Source organism: Maniola hyperantus, chromosome 16 (assembly GCF_902806685.2).
Source record: "Maniola hyperantus chromosome 16, iAphHyp1.2, whole genome shotgun sequence".
Classification (NCBI taxonomy): domain Eukaryota; kingdom Metazoa; phylum Arthropoda; class Insecta; order Lepidoptera; family Nymphalidae; genus Maniola; species Maniola hyperantus.
This window is the reverse complement of record NC_048551.1, coordinates 10,662,611-10,680,918: the sequence shown is the minus strand read 5'-3', so window position 1 is coordinate 10,680,918 and position 18,308 is coordinate 10,662,611. Positions and strand designations below refer to the sequence as shown.

The following is an 18,308-nucleotide window of genomic DNA, read 5'->3' as shown; positions in this document are numbered from 1 at the left end:
GACTGGTTTTTTTCAAGAATACATACAACTTACATACAAGGCATGCAACTTTAGTTGCGAAACAAACTTTGAGAACTCGTGGCGTAATTGTATTTCTCATGAGTTATTTACTTGTTTTCACATAAAAAACGTTTAATACAAATATTGTCGATCGGTTAATACAAATATTGACTACAAAACAATGGTAATAATTGTCGTGTTATTCATCGTTACGTCGTGCTATCGCTATCTCATACGCGGTTACACAGTACTTAAATCTACCTATTATTCTATCTACGGGGTCTACTAACCCCATGCTTTCTTGTGCGAGGTCGCCATTCTAGCACTTTGGGACCTTAATTTCTATCGGTTTTTAACTAGATACCCTGCCCATTGCCATTTCAACTTCGCAAACCGCTGAGTGGCGATAGCCTACTGGTTAAGACGTCCGCCTTCTTTTCGGGAGGTCGGGGGTTTGATCCCGGGCACGCACCACTAACTTATCGGAATTATGTGTTTTTAAAACAATTAAATATCACTTGCTTTAACGGTGAAGGAAAACATCGTGAGGAAACATGTATGCCTGAGAGTTCTCCATGTTCTCAAAGGTGTGTGAAGTCTGCCAATCCGTATTGGCGGATGACTATGGCCTAAACCCTTCTCACTCTGAGAGGAGACCCGGCTCAGTAGTGGGCCGGTAATGAGTTGACCATGATGATGAACCCGCTGAGCTATATACCTACTCGGAGCGGCGACAGTTTCACGCATACATACCACTTATATACAGTTTACTATGATTTCTGTGGTTTTAGTTACATCACTGGCGTCAGAAGATGAACACGATTATTCTCTAAGCACATTCTCTTCACATGAAAGTCGTGAGGTGACTCCATATGTGCCAAGAGAAAGTCCGATTGACTCTTATGAGTCACCCAGCGATACTTTACCTGAATTGATCATAGAGGTAGAAAAGAAATACCAATACGATGAACCAAAAGAAGTATATGACAAGTTAGACAAATCAATGGCTAACCTCTACAAAAAATATATTTTGAAAATCGACGACGGTACAAGTTCTGTTGACTCAATCGTGGAAAGATATGAAGCTGAGATGCATAATGATGATGAAAGAAACATTGAAAGATCGGTCGAAGAAGAATTGGAAAGACCAGGTGAGTTAATAACTAAAAACATTATGAATGAACTAGCTGATGCCTGCGACTTCATACGCGTGGATTTAGGGTTTTGAAAATCTCTTGGGAGCTCTTTGATTTCCGGGATAAATAGTAGCCTATGTCACTCTCCAGGTTTTAAACTATAACCGTGCAAAAAATCACGTCGATCCGTTGCTCCGTTGCGACGTGATTGAAGGACAAACCAAAAAACCAACAAACCAATAAACCAACAAACCAATAAACCAACAAACAAACACACTTTCGCATTTATAATAAGGGTCATTCATGCTTGCTGATATTAATCTGATTGATAATAAGATTAATAACTTATGTTGTTGGTAATTTTGTAGTAAGACAAGACACTAATGATGAAAATGATGATGCCGAAATAGGAACAGATGAAGAAGGAAACAGTAATGCCTCGCCTGAAAAAGTTCCCGAACGAGATGTTACTCATGGTGGCTGGCTAGAATGGAATGGAATGGAATGGATGGCTAGAAGCTCAGGTGAAATAATATATGTGCTTCTATATTTAATTCATGCTTGCTAATATTAATCCGATTGATACTAAGATTATTAATCATGTTATAACTTATGTTGTTGGTAATTTTGTAGTAAGACAAGACACTAATGATGAAAATGATGATACCGAAATGGGAACAGATGAAGAAGGAAACGGTAATGCCTCGCCTGAAAAAGATCGCGAACGAGATGTTACTCATGGTGTTGCAAGAAGATCAGGTGAAATAATATATGTGCTTATATGATTAATTCATGCTTCTTTTGTCTAGCGACTATGTCCCCGTGGATTAAAGTTTTGAAAAACCCTGCGGGGAGCCTTTATTATTCTAAGATGAAGATGTAATAACTCCAAGAAACAAAACAGAAACTTTATGTTAACTGTTCGACGGATTTCAATGCGTATTAAATTAAATTACTTCTTGGAGACAATATATTTTCTACCTATTATATTTATACCGTCTTTCATCCCGGGAATTAAACAGTAATCAAGACACCATTTTTTTACATTACATGATTGAATACTATTTATTTTAGGATTATCACCAGTACCAGAAGAAAGCGAAGATTTTTTCCCAAGATTTTCTCGAATTTCTTTACAAGAGGGTGGTCAAAAAAGTCGAGAAACAGCTTCTCGAAGTTATTTACAAGTTACTGAAGGAAGTGTAGAAGTGAGCATAAAGGATTCTACTCAAGAAGAGGGACGACCCTCGGACAGTCTGGCAAAGACTACGGGTAGGTTTTTTATATAAATTTATAGACTAGTGCTTGGCTGCAATCAGACTTGCAGTGAATAACATCTAAAAGAAACTATGGGACCTAAAAAATCAAGATAACTACCGCAATATATTAGAGACACTTATTTATTTTGCAGACGCAAGCAATCAGACTGAAGTTACAGCAACTCCTGAAACGATGAGACGTAAACAAAGCTTCGACATTATTCCTATAAAAAGAACTATACATGAAGACTTGCATGAGTTTACTCCTCCGACGCAAGCGTCGAGGATGACACTCGTAGAAACTGCTGAGGAATCCGATCCTTTTGAAAATACAACGCGTCGTGAAGATGGCATCTCTCCGAATGAGGATCGAGATGTCCCAATCTCTCCTCTTGAGGGTCGAGAAGTTTCTCCGTGTTTCAAAATCTCAGGGAGAGCTAAAGCTACTTCGCATAATCGAACTGAAGGTAAACAAGGTTCTCGATGTTTTTCTATTGATATTAATTGAAACATAATTATATTAATCCTATTGCTGCTAAGATTGTTAATTATATTAAATTACTAGCTGATGCTTGCGACTTCGTTCGCGTGGAATTAGGTTTTTAAAAATCACGTGGGAGCTCTTTGATTTTCCGGGATAAAAAGTGGCCTATGTCACTCTCCAGGTCTTTATCTATACCCCATACAAAAACCACGTCATTCCGTTACACCGTTGCGACGTGATTGAAGGACAAACCAACAAACTAATAAACCAACAAACAAACACACTTTCGGATTTATAGTAAGGGTACTCATTATTCGTAATTTTGCAGATAGACAAGACACTGATAATGAAAATGATGATTCCGAAAATGGAACAGATGAAGAAGGAAATGATAATGGTTCGCCTGAAAATAAAGCTGAAGGAGACGTTATTTACCGTACTGCAAAAGTCCCAGGTGAAATAATCTGCGTTTATATAATTAATTAGCTGATTCCCGCAATTTTGTCCGCGTGGAATTAGGTTTTTTAAAATCCCGTGGGAACTCTTTAATTTTCCGGGATAAAAAGCCTGTCACACTCCAGGTCTTTATCTATACCCATGCAAAAAATCACGTCAATCCGTTGCACCGTTGCGACGTGGTTGAAGGACAAACCAACAAAACAATAAATCAACAAACCAACAAACCAACAAACCAACAAACCAACAAACCAACAAAACCAACAAACCAACAAACCCATAAACCCATATACCAACAAACAAACACACTTTCGCGCTTATAGACAAGACACTGAAAATGATGTTTCTGAAAATGGAACAGGTGAAGAAGGAAATAGTAATGGTTCGCCTGAAAAAGACACCGAACAAGAAGTTATTTATTTTACTGACATTATTTACCATACTGCAAAAACCCCAGGTAAAATAATTTGTGCTTACATAATTAATTCATTCTTGATTGATCTAGCAACTATGTTTACATGGGTTAAAGTTGTGGAAAACCCTGCGGGGGGAGCCTTTGTTGTTCCGAAATGTAGGTATTCTATCTCCAAGAAATAAATAAGAAACGTCGTTGAAATCAGCTGAGTCAACGATTAAACCGAATTCTACGAAATCTAAATATATAAAAGGAAAAGGTGACTGACTAACTGACTGACTGACTGATCCATCAACGCACAGCTCAAACTACTGGACAGATCGGGCTGAAATTTGGCATGCAGATAGCTATTATGACGTAGGCATGCGCTAAGAAAGGATTTTTGATAATTCAACCCCTAAGAGGGTGAAATAGGGGTTTGAAATTTGTGTAGTCCACGCGGATCAAGTCGCGGGCGTTAGCTAGTTTCGTATAAAGTTAAATTACTTCTTGGATACAATATACCAACTTTCATTCCGGGAATGAAATGAGACGTTTTCAAATTACATGATTAAAATTTACTGTTTATTTTAGGATTATCACCGATACAAGAAGTAAGAGAAGATTTTTCTCGAATTTCTTTATATGAGGGTCAACAAGCTCGAGAAAGAGCTTCTCGAAGTTATTTACAGGTTACTGAAGGACGTGGAGAAGCTAGCATTAACGGTTCTATTCGAGACGAGGGACGCGCCTCGGACAGTCTTGCAAAGACTACAGGTAGGTTTCACCCAACCCGTAAGCATACAAGCATCTGCTGCTAGGATAGGCATTTTCGAAAGTGCGCTTTTTAGGGTTCCGTACCTAAAAAGGAAAAAAGGAACCCTTATAGGATCACTTCGCTATCTGTCCGTCTATCCGTCTGTCCGTCTGTCTGTCGTGTCTGTCAAGAAAATATATAGGGTACTTCCCGTTGGCTTAGAATCTTGAAGTTTGACAGGTAGGTAGGTCTTATAGCACAAGTGAAGGAAAAAATCCGAAAACCGTGAATTTCATCACATAAAAAATTAAAATGTGTTTACGAAAAATTAATTTACTAAATCACATATAGATGGCGCAGTCTACATAAAAGTGCTTGGTAGGTGGCTAATATCTTGTAAATATCTTGTACGATGGCACGGAACCCTTCATGTGTGAGTCCGATTCGCACTTGACCGGTTTTTTGTTAATTTTATTTATTTAAGTAGTTTATTGCAAACAAACAAATATACTTTCGCATTTATAATATGGGTACATAATAAATAATGGATACACAAAAAGTGATCTTGTCACTAAAGTGATCTCTGCCAGGTAACTAAAATCATAGAATCTTATATTGCTATGAGTTCAATTAATAAAAATAAAACACTAAGGGTCTGTTTCACAATCGCCAGATATACTTTATCTATCGGATAAATATGACACTTTGACGGATTTTCAATACAAAAACTGTCATAACGTCAAATTTATTCGTTAGATAAAGCTTATCTGGAGGTTGTGAAACAGGCCCTTACAGCACTAACCTGTTTTAAGTTCCTTTATCAAATGGCTGTGACACATGGACAGATGGAAGATGGACTGAACGGAACCACAAGGGTTCAAAAATCGATATGTATTACTTACAGCCGTACTCAGAGTCGCTTAATCGTTACTTAAGTTTAGTTAAAACGAGACAGAGCTATATCTCTCACATAAATCTGTCTCGTTTTAGCTCAATCTTAATTAACGATTAGGGACTGTTGGACACATCGATATAAATGACAAGATATGCCCAAGCGAACAAAATTTTTCACGGTTTTGGAACAGAATAAATCAGCGCCACCTCTTAGATACTAATCAACGACCCATTTCAAATCCAGACGTCACTGAGGTTGCATTGGTGCTAAATAAACATTTTAGAACCAGTGAATCGGTGCCATTTTGCTTGCTCAATGGGCCTGTCCTTACGAAGTACTATATAAGTCAATGGTTAGACACTTATTTATTTTGCAGACGCAAGCAAAGAGACCGAAGTTACAGCAACTCCTGAAGCAATGAGATTTCGTCGAAGCTCAAGGCTTACCGATATTATTCCTATAAAAAGAACTATACATGAAGAGTTGCACGACTTTACTCCTCCTGCTCAAGCGTCGAGGATGACACTCGTAGAAACTGCAGAAGAATCTGATTCTATTGAAGATACAACGGGTCGTGAAGATAGCATCTCTCCAAATGAGGATCAAGATGTCCCAATCTCTCCTCGTGAGGATCGAGTAGTTTCTCCGTGTTTTCCAATTTCAGGGAGAGCTAAAGCTACTTCGTATCATCCAACTGAAGGTAATCAAGGGGTTCTATGTTTATCTATTAATCTTTAATCTAAATATATAAATAAATAATAAATAAATAAATAAATAATTTATTTATTTAGGATTAGGTGTAATCATAAACTTTAAATCATAAGTTTTTCCGTACACCAATGCCGTCGACAGTAGATAGGTACACGTAGCACATTAATTTAATGGTATAATACTTAAAGCTAAATAACAATACTTACTTATATAAACTAACAACATTGAACTAAATGTAGGTTATTTTAAACTAAATATACTTAGTAGGTAAAAACACAATATAAAAGGAAAAGGTGACTGACTGACTGACTGATCTATCAACGCACAGCTCAAACTACTGGAAAGATCGGGCTGAAATTCGGCATGCAGATAGCTATTATGACGTAAGCACCCGCTAAGAAAGGATTTTTGAAAATTCGGATAAGCTAGTATTCATTAAAACTGATATTAATCCGATTGATACTAAGATTCATCATTATCATTATCAACAATTACAGAGCACTTAAATACTAATATTATCAACTATATTTTGATATTGGTAATTTTGCAGATAGACAAGACACTGATAATGAAAATAATGATTCTGAAAATGGAACAGATGAAGATGGAAATAGTAATGGTTCGCCTGAAAAAGAAACCGAACGAGACGTTATATACCGTAAGTTGCAAAAACCCCAGGTGAAATAATCTGTGCTCATAATATTAATTCATGCTTGCTTTTTCTAGCAACTATGTTTACGTGGGTTAAAGTTTTGGAAAACCTTGTTGAAAGCCTTTATAAGTTTCAATACTCATAAAAGTATACTATCTCGCAGAAATAAATGAGAAATCTCTATAATTATATAAAAATGAATCGCTGAATGTGTTTGCTAAGCGCAAATCTGAAGTACGAGGATGATTCTTACGGAGAGAAAAATTTAAGAAAATGGCTGAAAAAGTCTAAAAACAACACTTTTCTATATTCCCAAACAAAAGATTCATAATAATACTTAAAAGTCAATTTGAACTTTAATACCATACCATAAAGTTTAAGTGTTAGTGGAGGGGTTCTGGTAAGGCAAAAGTCTAAAAGCAACATTTTTCTTTTAAAGAAAAGACTGTTAGGCGGTACGAAGTTCGCCAGGTCAGCTAGTTTCATATAAAATTAAAAATTATTTCTAGAGATGATATAATTTTTTTTTATTCCGGGAATAAAATAGGTCGTTTTTTTTACTAACATGATTGAATACTGTTTTTTTAGGATTATCGCCGATACCAGAAGAAAGAGAAGATATTTCTCGAATCTCTTCATATGAGGATCAAAAAGGTCGAGGAACAGCTTCTCGAAGTTATTTACACGCGACTCAAGGAGTAGAAGTTACTCAAGCTGAGGAACGAGCCTCGTATAGTTTTGCAAAAACTACAGGTAGGTTTCACCCTGCCCGTAAGCATGCATGGATCCCCTGCTAGAAAGGCATTTTTTAAAGTGTATTTTTTATTTATTTTTAAACTGTTCATTACATACAAGAAAGAGAAAGAAGAAGAAGATTTAGGTTTACAAAAATCTCGTGGAAACTCTTTGATTTTCCTCTTTTGATAAAAAAGTATTTTTCCCTCCAGCCTACTAATTCGCCAACTCATTGAGCTCATTTGACATTTATTTTTAACAAGCCACCCAAATTATAGGATCTAACTTCATTGTTATAAGTTTCAATAGCGGAGCGAGACCAATAATTAATCTATATGGTTTTAATAATATTTTTATTGTTAAAGTAATGAAGTCTAACAGCTCTAATACCAAGTTTCTTTATAAAATGACTGTGAAACATACACACAGATGAACAGTGCGCTTAGTACGAGATTTTATGTCTCACCAACGTTGATAGTATTCGAGTGTCGAAAAACTTCCGCGTTATAGTAACCTGGATCTTAACTGCCTTGTTTGAAAGCTCAATTTTGTCTACACATCTACAGCTAGCGCTCCAAGTGGAAACGTTGCGAAATTAAAATCAGTGGCATTGAATTTCGGACTTAAATTCCAAGGTCCATTTTACTTTGACGTTATTGTGTTTCGAATCTCTAATTCTAGCAACGTTGGTGAGACGTAAAATCTTATACTAAGGGTACTGCTCGACTGTGCGGTCGACCCTGCAGGCAACAAGGTAGTGTTCTGACGCTAAGGTGCTCTTGCTTCTGATGCTTCTAAGTTTTAATAATAAAAATGAATACAAGCAGCTCTAATATAAGTTCCGCAAATTGCTATTGCGCTGGAACCACGTTTCATTAACATCTAGATGACGTAATTTTGACGTCAGACGAAATAAAAATATACCATCAGCTCGAAACTTCAATCCAGTGCTGACGTCACTAAAATGGCAGTCACGTATATTAGCAATTTGCGGAACTTATACCGAGTTTGTTTTTAAAATGACTCTGAAACACAAACAGATGAAAGATGGACTGTACGAAAGTAAAAGTTTGTATTGTTCCTACGGGACCTAAAAAATCAAGATAACTACCGCAATATAACTTAGACTTCTATTTATTTTGTAGACGCAAGCAAAGAGACTGTAGTTACAGCAACTCCTGAAGCGATGAGACGACGACGAAGCTCTAAGATTAGTCCTATAAAAATGACTATATTTGAAGACTTCGGCTTTACTCCTCCTACTCAAGCATCGAGGATGACACTCGTAGAAACTGCAGAAGAATCAGAGGAATCTGATTATATTGAAAATACAACAGTTCGAGAACATGTCGCCATCCTTCCGATTGAAGATCAAGATGTGCGAATCTCTCCGAATGAGGTTCAAGATGTCCCAATCTCTCCGAATGAGTATCAAGATATCCCAATCCCTCCAGGTGAGGATCAAGAAGTTTATCTGTGTTTCCCAATTAGAGAACGAGCTAACCCTATTCCATATCATCCATGAAATTAGCAAATAATAAACTGTACAGATAAATAGGTAGGTATAAGAATTAATAAAAGTAAGAAAATATGTATATTTATATTATATAAGATAATGTAATATTATACATTAAAAAAATAGCATGTAACGCATAATAATGAATGACAAGCTAAAAAAAACATAGCTGTTCATTCTCGTCCAACAGAGCAAGGCAAAAAAAAAAGAAAATAAGCCATGTCAGCTATAAAAGGTCTCCGATCATCATATTGAAGGACACAAAGAAAACTGAAGGTAAACAAGATTCTTGTTATAAGCGCCGGTAGGGTGGTAACTAGCCACAGCCAAAGCTTCCTACCAGACCATAACAGAGACAATTTACAGCTAAATTATAAATTCCCAAATGCCCATACCAGGAATCGAATCCGGAACCTTCTGCTTATAAGAGCACAGTGTTCACCACTGCGCCAGTCAGGTTGTTATAAGATTATTAACTATATTATATTTTTGATTATTTTGTGGCAAGAACCAGTGGCATTCCGAACCAGTGGTAGATGCATTTGACGATTCAAAAGTAAAAGTTTAATTGAAGAAAAAATATTTTTATTCATTTATTTATTATTTGCAGGTAGACAAGATGATAATGACAATGGAGATGCTGAAAAGGGAACAGGTGAAGAAGGAAATACGGGAAAGAAGGCACATCTTTTGGACATGACTGCTAAGAAGCAGACCATTCGGGCATCACCAAAGATTTTCGATGAGCTAAGGAACAGCCCTTTGGATGAAAATGAAATGGAACGCGACTTTATTTACGGTCTTGCGAGAATCCCAGGTGAAATATTAAAATTATATTATTATCTAAAGTGCCCCGTAAACGGTCAAACATGTTTATCAAACACACCGTCAATCAAATTTGCCAAACACGTAGTTTGTTTGACAAACACGACCGCAGACGTTCAAATAATTTGACAAACATGTTTGACCGTTTACGGGGCACTTAATATCTATATACATAATATATAAAAGGAAAAGCTGACTGACTGACGGATTGGGCTGAAATTTGGCATGCTTATAGCATTTTTGAAAATGCATCCCCTAAGAGGGTAAAATAGGGATTTGTCTAGTCTACCTAGTTTTATACCTATGCAAAAAATCACGTTTATCCGTTGCAACGTGATTTAAAGACAACCCGATAAACCAACAAACAAACACGCTTTCGCAGTTATAACGTGGGTAGTAATGACTGAATACTTTTTATTTTAGCATTATCGCCGATACCAGAAGTTACAGAAGAGTGTTCTCAAATTTCTTTACGTGAGCGTCGAAAAAGATCAAGAAATTCATTACGTGGGGGTCCAGAAATAGCTAGAAGCTCATCAAGTGGGGGTCAAGAAATCACTGAAAGTTTATCAAGTGGACATCAAGAAATAGCTAGGAGGACATCTAGTGGGGGCCAAGTAATCGCTAGAAGTTCATCAAGTAGACGTCCAGAAATAGCTAGAAGCTCATCAAGTGGGGGTCAAGAAATCGCTAAAAGTTCATCAAGTGGACGTCCAGAAATAGCTAGAAGCTCATCAAGTGGGGGTCAAGAAATCGCTAAAAGTTCATCAAGTGGACGTCCAGAAATAGATATAAGCTCATCAAGTGGGGGTCAAGAAATCGCTAAAAGTTCATCAAGTGGACGTCCAGAAATAGCTGGGGGCCAAAAAATCGCTAGAAGTTCATCAAGTGGACGTTTAGAAATAGCTAGAAGCTCATCAAGTGTGGGCCAAGAAATCGCTAAAAGCTCATCATGTGGTGGTCAAGAAATCGCTAGAAGTTCATCAAGTGAGCGTCAAACAATAGTTAGAAGTTCATCAAGTGAGAGTCAAGAAATATCTAGAAGCTCATCAAGTGGGGGCCAAGAAATTGCTAAAAGTTTATCAAGTGGCGGTCAAAAAACAGCTTCTCAAAGTTATTCTTATGTGGGCGAAGAAGGTGAAGACGTCAGCGTACACTGTTCTACTCAAGACGAGGGACGGGCCTCGGAGAGTCTTGCCAAAGCTTCAGGTAAGTTCACCCAATCAATCAGCCTGCAAGCATCCACTGCTAGACATAGCCTTTTTGGAGGTGAGCCATGAAAGCAAAAAAGGTTCTCATCAAGACGAGCTCTTGCTTGTGTCGGTATTAGTAAGGTAAAGTAAATGTGTGCGTTTGTGAGCGCTTGCTCTCGACTGATTGGTCCGAAATGCACGCACACTTAGGCTAACCACTAGTAAAGTTCACTTGCCTTCGTGAATTGCAAGAACTGTACATAGGCATTTGTTTATTTTATAGATGCGAGCATAGAGGCCGACGCTACCACAAGCAGTCTTACCGCTTCGGGAGTTCGTCGAAGGACCTCAAGAGGAACCAGCATTATACCTGCAAAAAGAACTAAATATGACGAATCGAGGACGGCACATGTAGAAAATATTCCAGGTATCCCATCCTCTCGAAGTAAGGGTCGAGATGTCCCATCCTCTCTAAACGGGGGTAGAGATGGGGTTCCGAATCGGGGTTCTGGCTAAAAATCAGCGCTGTAGGCTTTTGCGTTTGTGCACAGCTCAAACACAAAAGCAAAAGTTGTGTGTACAGCATCATGTTAAGTTGGCACCGTATTTTTCGGGTGTAACAATTTCTAGATTTTTCCAAAAACATAAATTCAAGCAATTGAAGTCGTAGATAAAAGCTAGTGAGTAAGTTAGTAGCATCGATAGAAATGACAAGATATTATGGTCAAGCGAACAAAAATTTTCACTGTTTAGAAACCAAATAAATCAGTGCCACCTCTTAGATACTAATGAACGACCCGTTTGAAATCCAGACGTCACTGAGGTTGCTTTGGTGCATTAGGACCAATGAGTCGGTGGCATTTTGTTTGTTCAATAACCCTGTCCATACAAAGTAATATATAAGTCAATGGTTGTGCCACACATAACATAGTTTATTCCGGCGCTTCTTCTGCTTGAGGCCTTCTGATTTTAATGCTCAAGTATTAGAGGTGCCGGGATGACCAACCCTTTAGTGAGTTCTGGTGATGTGTGGCACAACTTTCAAAAATAAACGTTTTTTCTTTCTTCTTTCTTTCTAGATGTCTCTCCATGTATTCCGGTAGTAAGGCGGGAAGTCTCTGGACTAACTTTTACTCCATTAGTGACATCTTCGCCAGAGAGTCCTTTATCAGAACTCATTACGGAAGTAGAAGAGAAACGCGTCAACGACGAATCAGAAGAATTTTATGAAGATTTAGAGAGAATGATGGTAAAACTCTACCGAAAGTATATTTTGAAAAATGATCATTTAGATTCCGATGATTCGGCTGTGCGAAAATACAGTATTTTTGGACAGCCGAATTTAAGTAGTGAAGATTCTAATTAAAAACAATAAAGACAATAGACCAGCGCTTGGCTGGTATCACACCTGCTGGTAAGTGATGCAGTTAGCGGAATAGGCACTAAGTGAAGACATAAGATGGATGTACATAACTAATAACCGACTAGATTCACGTGATTAGTCGAGACAATCCGACTATACCATATCCGCGGTATGAAGTAAGTATAGCGCTCTCTCTGTTACGTAATCTAAATATATAAAAGGAAAAGGTGCCTGACTGACTGACTGACTAACTAACTGATCTATCAACGCACAGCTCAAACTACTGGACGGATCGGGCTAAGATTTGGCATGCAAAAGTTATTATGACGTAGGCATCCGCTAAGAAAGGATTTCTATAAATTCAACCCCTAAGGGGGTGAAATAGGGTTTCGAATTTTGAGTAGTCCGCGCGGACGAAGTTGCGAGCATAAGCTAGTCCCATACAAAAACATAGTAACTTCATTCCGCAAATAGGGTACAGTTTCAAACTCGTTTCGGATCCTTTTTCAACAGGCCTCTGCACGCGACGCAGCGTGAATCAGACTGCGCGTGCTACTACTCGGGACTACTTCGACTAATCACGTTAGTCGGTTACACTCACGATAGTTTAATTTAAACGTTTAAAACATAAGATGCAAATGGTAAACCACCACATAAATTTTTTTTTTCTCTTTTTTACTGTCTTTTCCCCAATTTTAGGTGTATATAGTCTGCCTTTTCCGATCACTGGTGCTGTCTGCCTTAGGTGGAGCGCTCTTGCCTTGAATCACAGAATTAAGATAATAATGAAAATATGGTACTACTTACGTAATAATTTATTTCATCTTTAAATAAGCCTACTAGTTTTGTTTTATTTTGATGATGATTGTTTTCTTTTTGCGAATATTTTTTGTAGTATTTATTAAGTTTTTAAGTTTGTAAATCATAACTTTATCGTTACAATTAAGTAGGTATATTGGATTAAAATTATTAAGATCTTTATTCGATTTTTTTTTAAAGAATATTGGCCATGTTAAGTGGCTAATACTCCCCATTCCTCTCCAACTAAGCATTGACTTGTTCCTTTTTTATTTAGCGATTTTATAGTGTCAGCTGTCCCACCTAGCCTTCGCTTCCAATCCAATCTATCAGCCTGTTTGCGTCCACTGATGGACATAGGCCTTTCCAAGAGCTCGCCACCAAACACGGTCCTCCGCCTTCCTCATCCATCCACTCCCCACCACCCCTTCATCATACTTCGCTTAGGTGGAAATTTTGAATATCCTTTCTTATTGGTGGTCTAAACCTACCAAACTCAATATTCACAATATTGACAAAGTCAATATTAATTTTATAGATCCAGAGCAACGGTTTATGCGTTGATATGTCAGTTTAATATCCTTTTTTTATATATTTAGTATTCTGTATATACTATAGCTAAAATGACAACGATGTCTGATTTAATTGAAAAGGTAAAGATTTCATGACTTCTATCACGTATTTTAGCGGTGAAAAAAGACATCGTGATTGGTGAGGAAAGGAAGGCAAACCGTGCCAAAGAACCGTGCTCGGTAGTGAGCTGGCGATAGGTTGATGATGATCGTTATGAATTAACAAAAAAATAAAGTCAAAGTGAAAACCAATTTAAACAACTTTACAACTAGATTGCAATTCGCTCAGTAAAGTTCTAAACTATCATAGAAACGGTCATCATTCTAGTGAAGTTGGACTCCTGGATTCATCGTTAGAGTTACAAATTTGTCGGAGCTGGAATCCAATCTCCCTAACAACCTTAACAGAGGACTCTCCGTTACTCGCTCCATACACACATAGTTTCAACAAAGAAAAAACTGACGTGGTCTAGTCATCCTGACGTCACTTTTATTTTAATACTAGATGATGCCCGCGGCTTCGCCCGCGTGGATTTAGGATTTTAAAAATGCCGTCGGGACTTTTGATTTTCCAGGACCAAAAGTAGCCTATCCGTAGTAGCCCGTCCTCGGGATGCATGATATCTTTGTACCAAACGTAAAACATTTAAACGGATGATTCTTTAAAATTTCTGTGAGAGAGCTATACTACGTTTGTGTGGAGCGCACTGTGAATAAACCCCTCTTAAGTGGATTGGGCTATGTAGCAACACTCCTCAATTTTAGTTTACGACCATGCGAACATTTTCCATGTAATTTTGTTTCACACGGGAAAAGGACGAATGGATGAAAAAAATTGAGCACATTTAGTCCTACCAATTTTGTTAGAGTAAATGGATAAATCTATTTTACTTTAAAAAAATTGAGCTAATTTTGACTGAAAAGTTAAAACATAAAAATCTGTACCCATATTATAAATGCAAAAGTGTGTTGATTTGTTGGTTTATTGGTTTGTTGGTTTGTGTGTTTGTTAGTTTGTCCTTCAATCACGACGCAATGGAGCAACGGATCAGCGTCATATTTTGCATCGATATAGTCCGGAAAGTGGAAATCTGGAAAGTGACACAGGCTACAAATTTAACCTGGAAAATTGTACAGTTCATCGGGATTTTCAATAACCAAAATCCATGCAGACGAAGTTGTGGACATCATCTGGTACAGACCACAAGCTAGTAAAACTTAAATCACTAATATCGAAAAGCTTAAAAAGTCACGACCCCTTTGGCCTTTATGTACTAGGTCTGTTTGGCTTTGATGTTTCAACGCCACAGCCCACACCGAGTTGGAAAGCCTGGTGCATGAAAAAGATAAACAAAATTTTAAGCCGGATTATCTGCGACTGCTGACGATGCGACTTTTAGATGGGAAAATGTTTTTTTAGAATTTAATTTCAATGTTCTGTGTAGAGCTAGCTATAGGTAGATACCTAATTTCGATGACCTTGTATGTTTCAAAATTTTTTTCTATCTGGGGAGGACCCTCGAGTGAGTATGACACTATCGCTAGAAAGAACACTGCCTAGGTACTTAAAAACTCATTAAATAAATAAATAAATAAATAAATAATAAATTTATTCATAAGAATGCAGGTGACATAACATGGTTATAAAATTAGTTGGCGAGCCTTATGCATTCTACCTTAGAATATTGGTGTATGAATATTTAAATATTACATTACAGTTAAATTTTTAAAAACATGTAAGTACATATAAATTACAAAATCTTTAAAATTATATAATATTCAGAAAGTAAATTAATTAAGTCATACAAAAACAAGAGAAAAAATAAATAGAAATAATAACAGTCATTTAAATTTTTACATGTCAATACAGAGGGGATACCTAACTATTGCACTACAAAGACCATAATTTATTTCAGTCATCTAATCTAAGTCATCAGATTATCACTTTATCTCCAGTTTACAAAGCAAAAAATCTGAAATATTTAGTTTTTTTTAATTTAATCCGCATAACTAACTACAACTGTTTTAGGATTGACTTAATGTAGTAGGTAGGTATATTATGAAAATATTTGTTAATACCTACCTACTATACCTAGATGTGGACGTGGCATGCGCGATGAAAACCGTAATTACAGCGCAACATCCGTAAAAGCCTAACAAATGTTATTCTAAATGTGCTATGTTCTTTTAAATTAGCGTAAACCTCTGGTAGCTTTTCCAATAGCTTGTTAACGTTTACCAGCCAAGTACCGGCAAGCGACTTAGTGCTCGATCACAGTGCTATGTGAAAGCCCAATTAGGGATGTGATCTGTGAAACGGACATACCCGGAACTCCTATCTGGGTTAACGGATACTATGTGTCCGTGCCCAGCAATCGAAAGATCAAAAATTTCACGGTTCTTGTGGATATTTTTAGTTCGAGAGTTTTCCAACTATTATCAAATATTCTTGGCGTCCTAATATCTGACATATTATAACTACTTGGGCAGATTTTTCGATCATCAAATTACTTTAATCTGAGGTTTTCACAGTTTTTGTATAGGAACTCTGTCAATACGTCAGAACTATTCGTCAGTTAAAGTTTGATTGAAAAGCCCTTAGTATTTATATCGTCCACTTGGATTGATTTTTTTTTTAATTCTGTGCCTACTCTTTTATTTTCCGAGATAAAAAGTAGCCTATGTCCACCTTCGGGATAAGTACTTGTAGTTGTAGTTGTACCTTGGTAAGTACGTAGTACTCACACATACTCATACAATTAGGTACACGTATAGACTTCTATATTACTATACTAGCAGTTGCCCGCAACTTCGTCCGCGTAAAATTTCTGGTTTTTCATGAGATCTGAAATTTTCCCGCTGCAAAAGGCCTCACTTACCTACTCACTCAGTTTCACCTTAAGGCTCGGAACCCAGAATACCTAAATGCTAATTTTCATATCTCTAACATCAAAAACATAAGATTTTCATATAACCTTTCAACTGCCATTTCACCCCCTTAGGGGGAGAATTTAGTTAGATCCTTTCTTATCTGATAACTACCCCTTAGAAAGAACCTACGTTTCAAATTTCAAGTAAAAATAACTTTTCTATAAAAACATTTCCCCCCTATTTTGCCACCCTTAAGGGGGAAATTTCCCAAATTGACTTATACAAATTTTTATAATTTAAAGCTAATAACCTAAATGTCGATTTTCACGTCTCTAACTTCAAAAATATAGGACTTTTATACAACCTTCGACCCCCCTTTCACCCCCTTAGGGGAGCAATTTAGTTAGATCCTTTATTGCCTGATACCAATTCCCTAGAAAGAACCTACGTTTCAAATTTCAAGTTAAAATAACAATATTTAAAACTTTTCTATAAAAACTTTTCCCCCCTATTTTACCACCCTTAAGGGGAGAATTTTCCAAAATGACTTATACAGATTTTTATTATTTAAACCTATTAACCTAAATGTCGATTTTCACGACTCTAACTTCAAAAACATAGGGCTTTCATACAACCTTCCACTGCCCATTTCACCCCCTTAGGGGGGATGTTCTCAAAACCGTTTCTTAAATGACACCTACATCCTAGAAGGAACCTACCTTCCAAATTCCAAGTTTGTAGGCTTTATAGTTCCTGAGATTTCGTGATTAGTCCATAGTAAAATACCTAAAACCAAAGTAAAACTGATTTCATGAGTACAAACTTAAGTTACAAAGCCTGCGTTGCCAAAGAGATTTTTTTAGTAATTCCATACGCTATTGTTATCTTTGTGATACATTAATATCAGTTTTCTAGACAGGCCCGCGGCCTTGGCGCAGCAGTGAGAGATGAAAGGCGTAGGCTCGCAATATTTCTTTTATAGAAAATGTGGGACACTCTTTAACTCCATTGTTAGTTATTTTATTATTTTGCATTTAATTGTGCCTTTCTCTATTGTTCCGATATACTTACTGAAAGAAATAGACTTTGTCTTTCTAAAATTACAGCTAAAATTATGGAGTTGACTAACTCCGGCTTTGCATCGGGTATCGCAATTTTCAAAAAAAAATACTACAGTATAGTACGCGAAAGGTTGAGACGGCAATCGAGTGTGAGGTTTGGAGACGACCCGCCTCTATTTTTTTTTCGGAATTAACGTTTTAAGTAATTAAATATCACTTGCATAAACGGTGAAGGAAAATATCGTCAGAAAACCTGCTCGTATGAGAATTCTTCATAATGTTCCCAAAGGTGTGTGAAGTCCGCTAATTTGGCGGACTATGGCCTAAACTCTTTGCATTCTAATAAGAGATCCGTGCTCAATAGTGGCCCAGTGATAGGTATCCACTTCCGCAAAGTGCTGAACGCCTAATTATATCCAACATTGCAATTGTTATGAAATAACCGGCCAAGTGCGAGTCAATCTCGCGCACCGACGTTTCCGTACTACGGTCCTATTTTTGACATTTTGCACGATAAATCAAAAAAACATGAAACTAAATAAAAATCTGTTTTAGAATGTACAGGTTAAGCTATATTATATGCTACTCCACTTGGAACAGTTATCTTACTTTGAAAATAGAAAAAAGTAA

General features: G+C 37.0%; 1 protein-coding gene across 1 annotated transcript; it reads left to right on the top strand.

The window, feature by feature from the left end:
- The first annotated feature begins 473 nt into the window (after positions 1-473).
- Positions 474-13,357, top strand: LOC117989788 (serine-rich adhesin for platelets-like). The gene is made up of 15 exons (XM_069503825.1): positions 474-1,151; positions 1,505-1,660; positions 1,770-1,895; positions 2,211-2,408; positions 2,548-2,862; positions 3,208-3,333; positions 4,324-4,506; positions 5,758-6,081; positions 6,643-6,750; positions 7,333-7,497; positions 8,625-8,933; positions 9,606-9,812; positions 10,244-11,029; positions 11,297-11,440; positions 12,093-13,357. Exons 1-15 carry the CDS (start codon positions 773-775, stop codon positions 12,377-12,379), a joined length of 3,813 nt encoding a protein of 1,270 aa, XP_069359926.1. The 5' UTR covers positions 474-772; the 3' UTR covers positions 12,380-13,357.
- The last annotated feature ends 4,951 nt before the right edge of the window (positions 13,358-18,308 follow it).

Bases quoted from the DNA above. Each gene is read 5' to 3' on its own strand.
- LOC117989788 (XM_069503825.1), top strand. From the start codon at position 773: ATGATTTCTGTGGTTTTAGTTACATCACTGGCGTCAGAAGATGAACAC. The intron at 3,334-4,323 runs GTGAAATAATCT...TGTTTATTTTAG, and splicing joins CCGTACTGCAAAAGTCCCAG to GATTATCACCGATACAAGAA. The intron at 11,441-12,092 runs GTATCCCATCCT...CTTTCTTTCTAG, and splicing joins ACATGTAGAAAATATTCCAG to ATGTCTCTCCATGTATTCCG.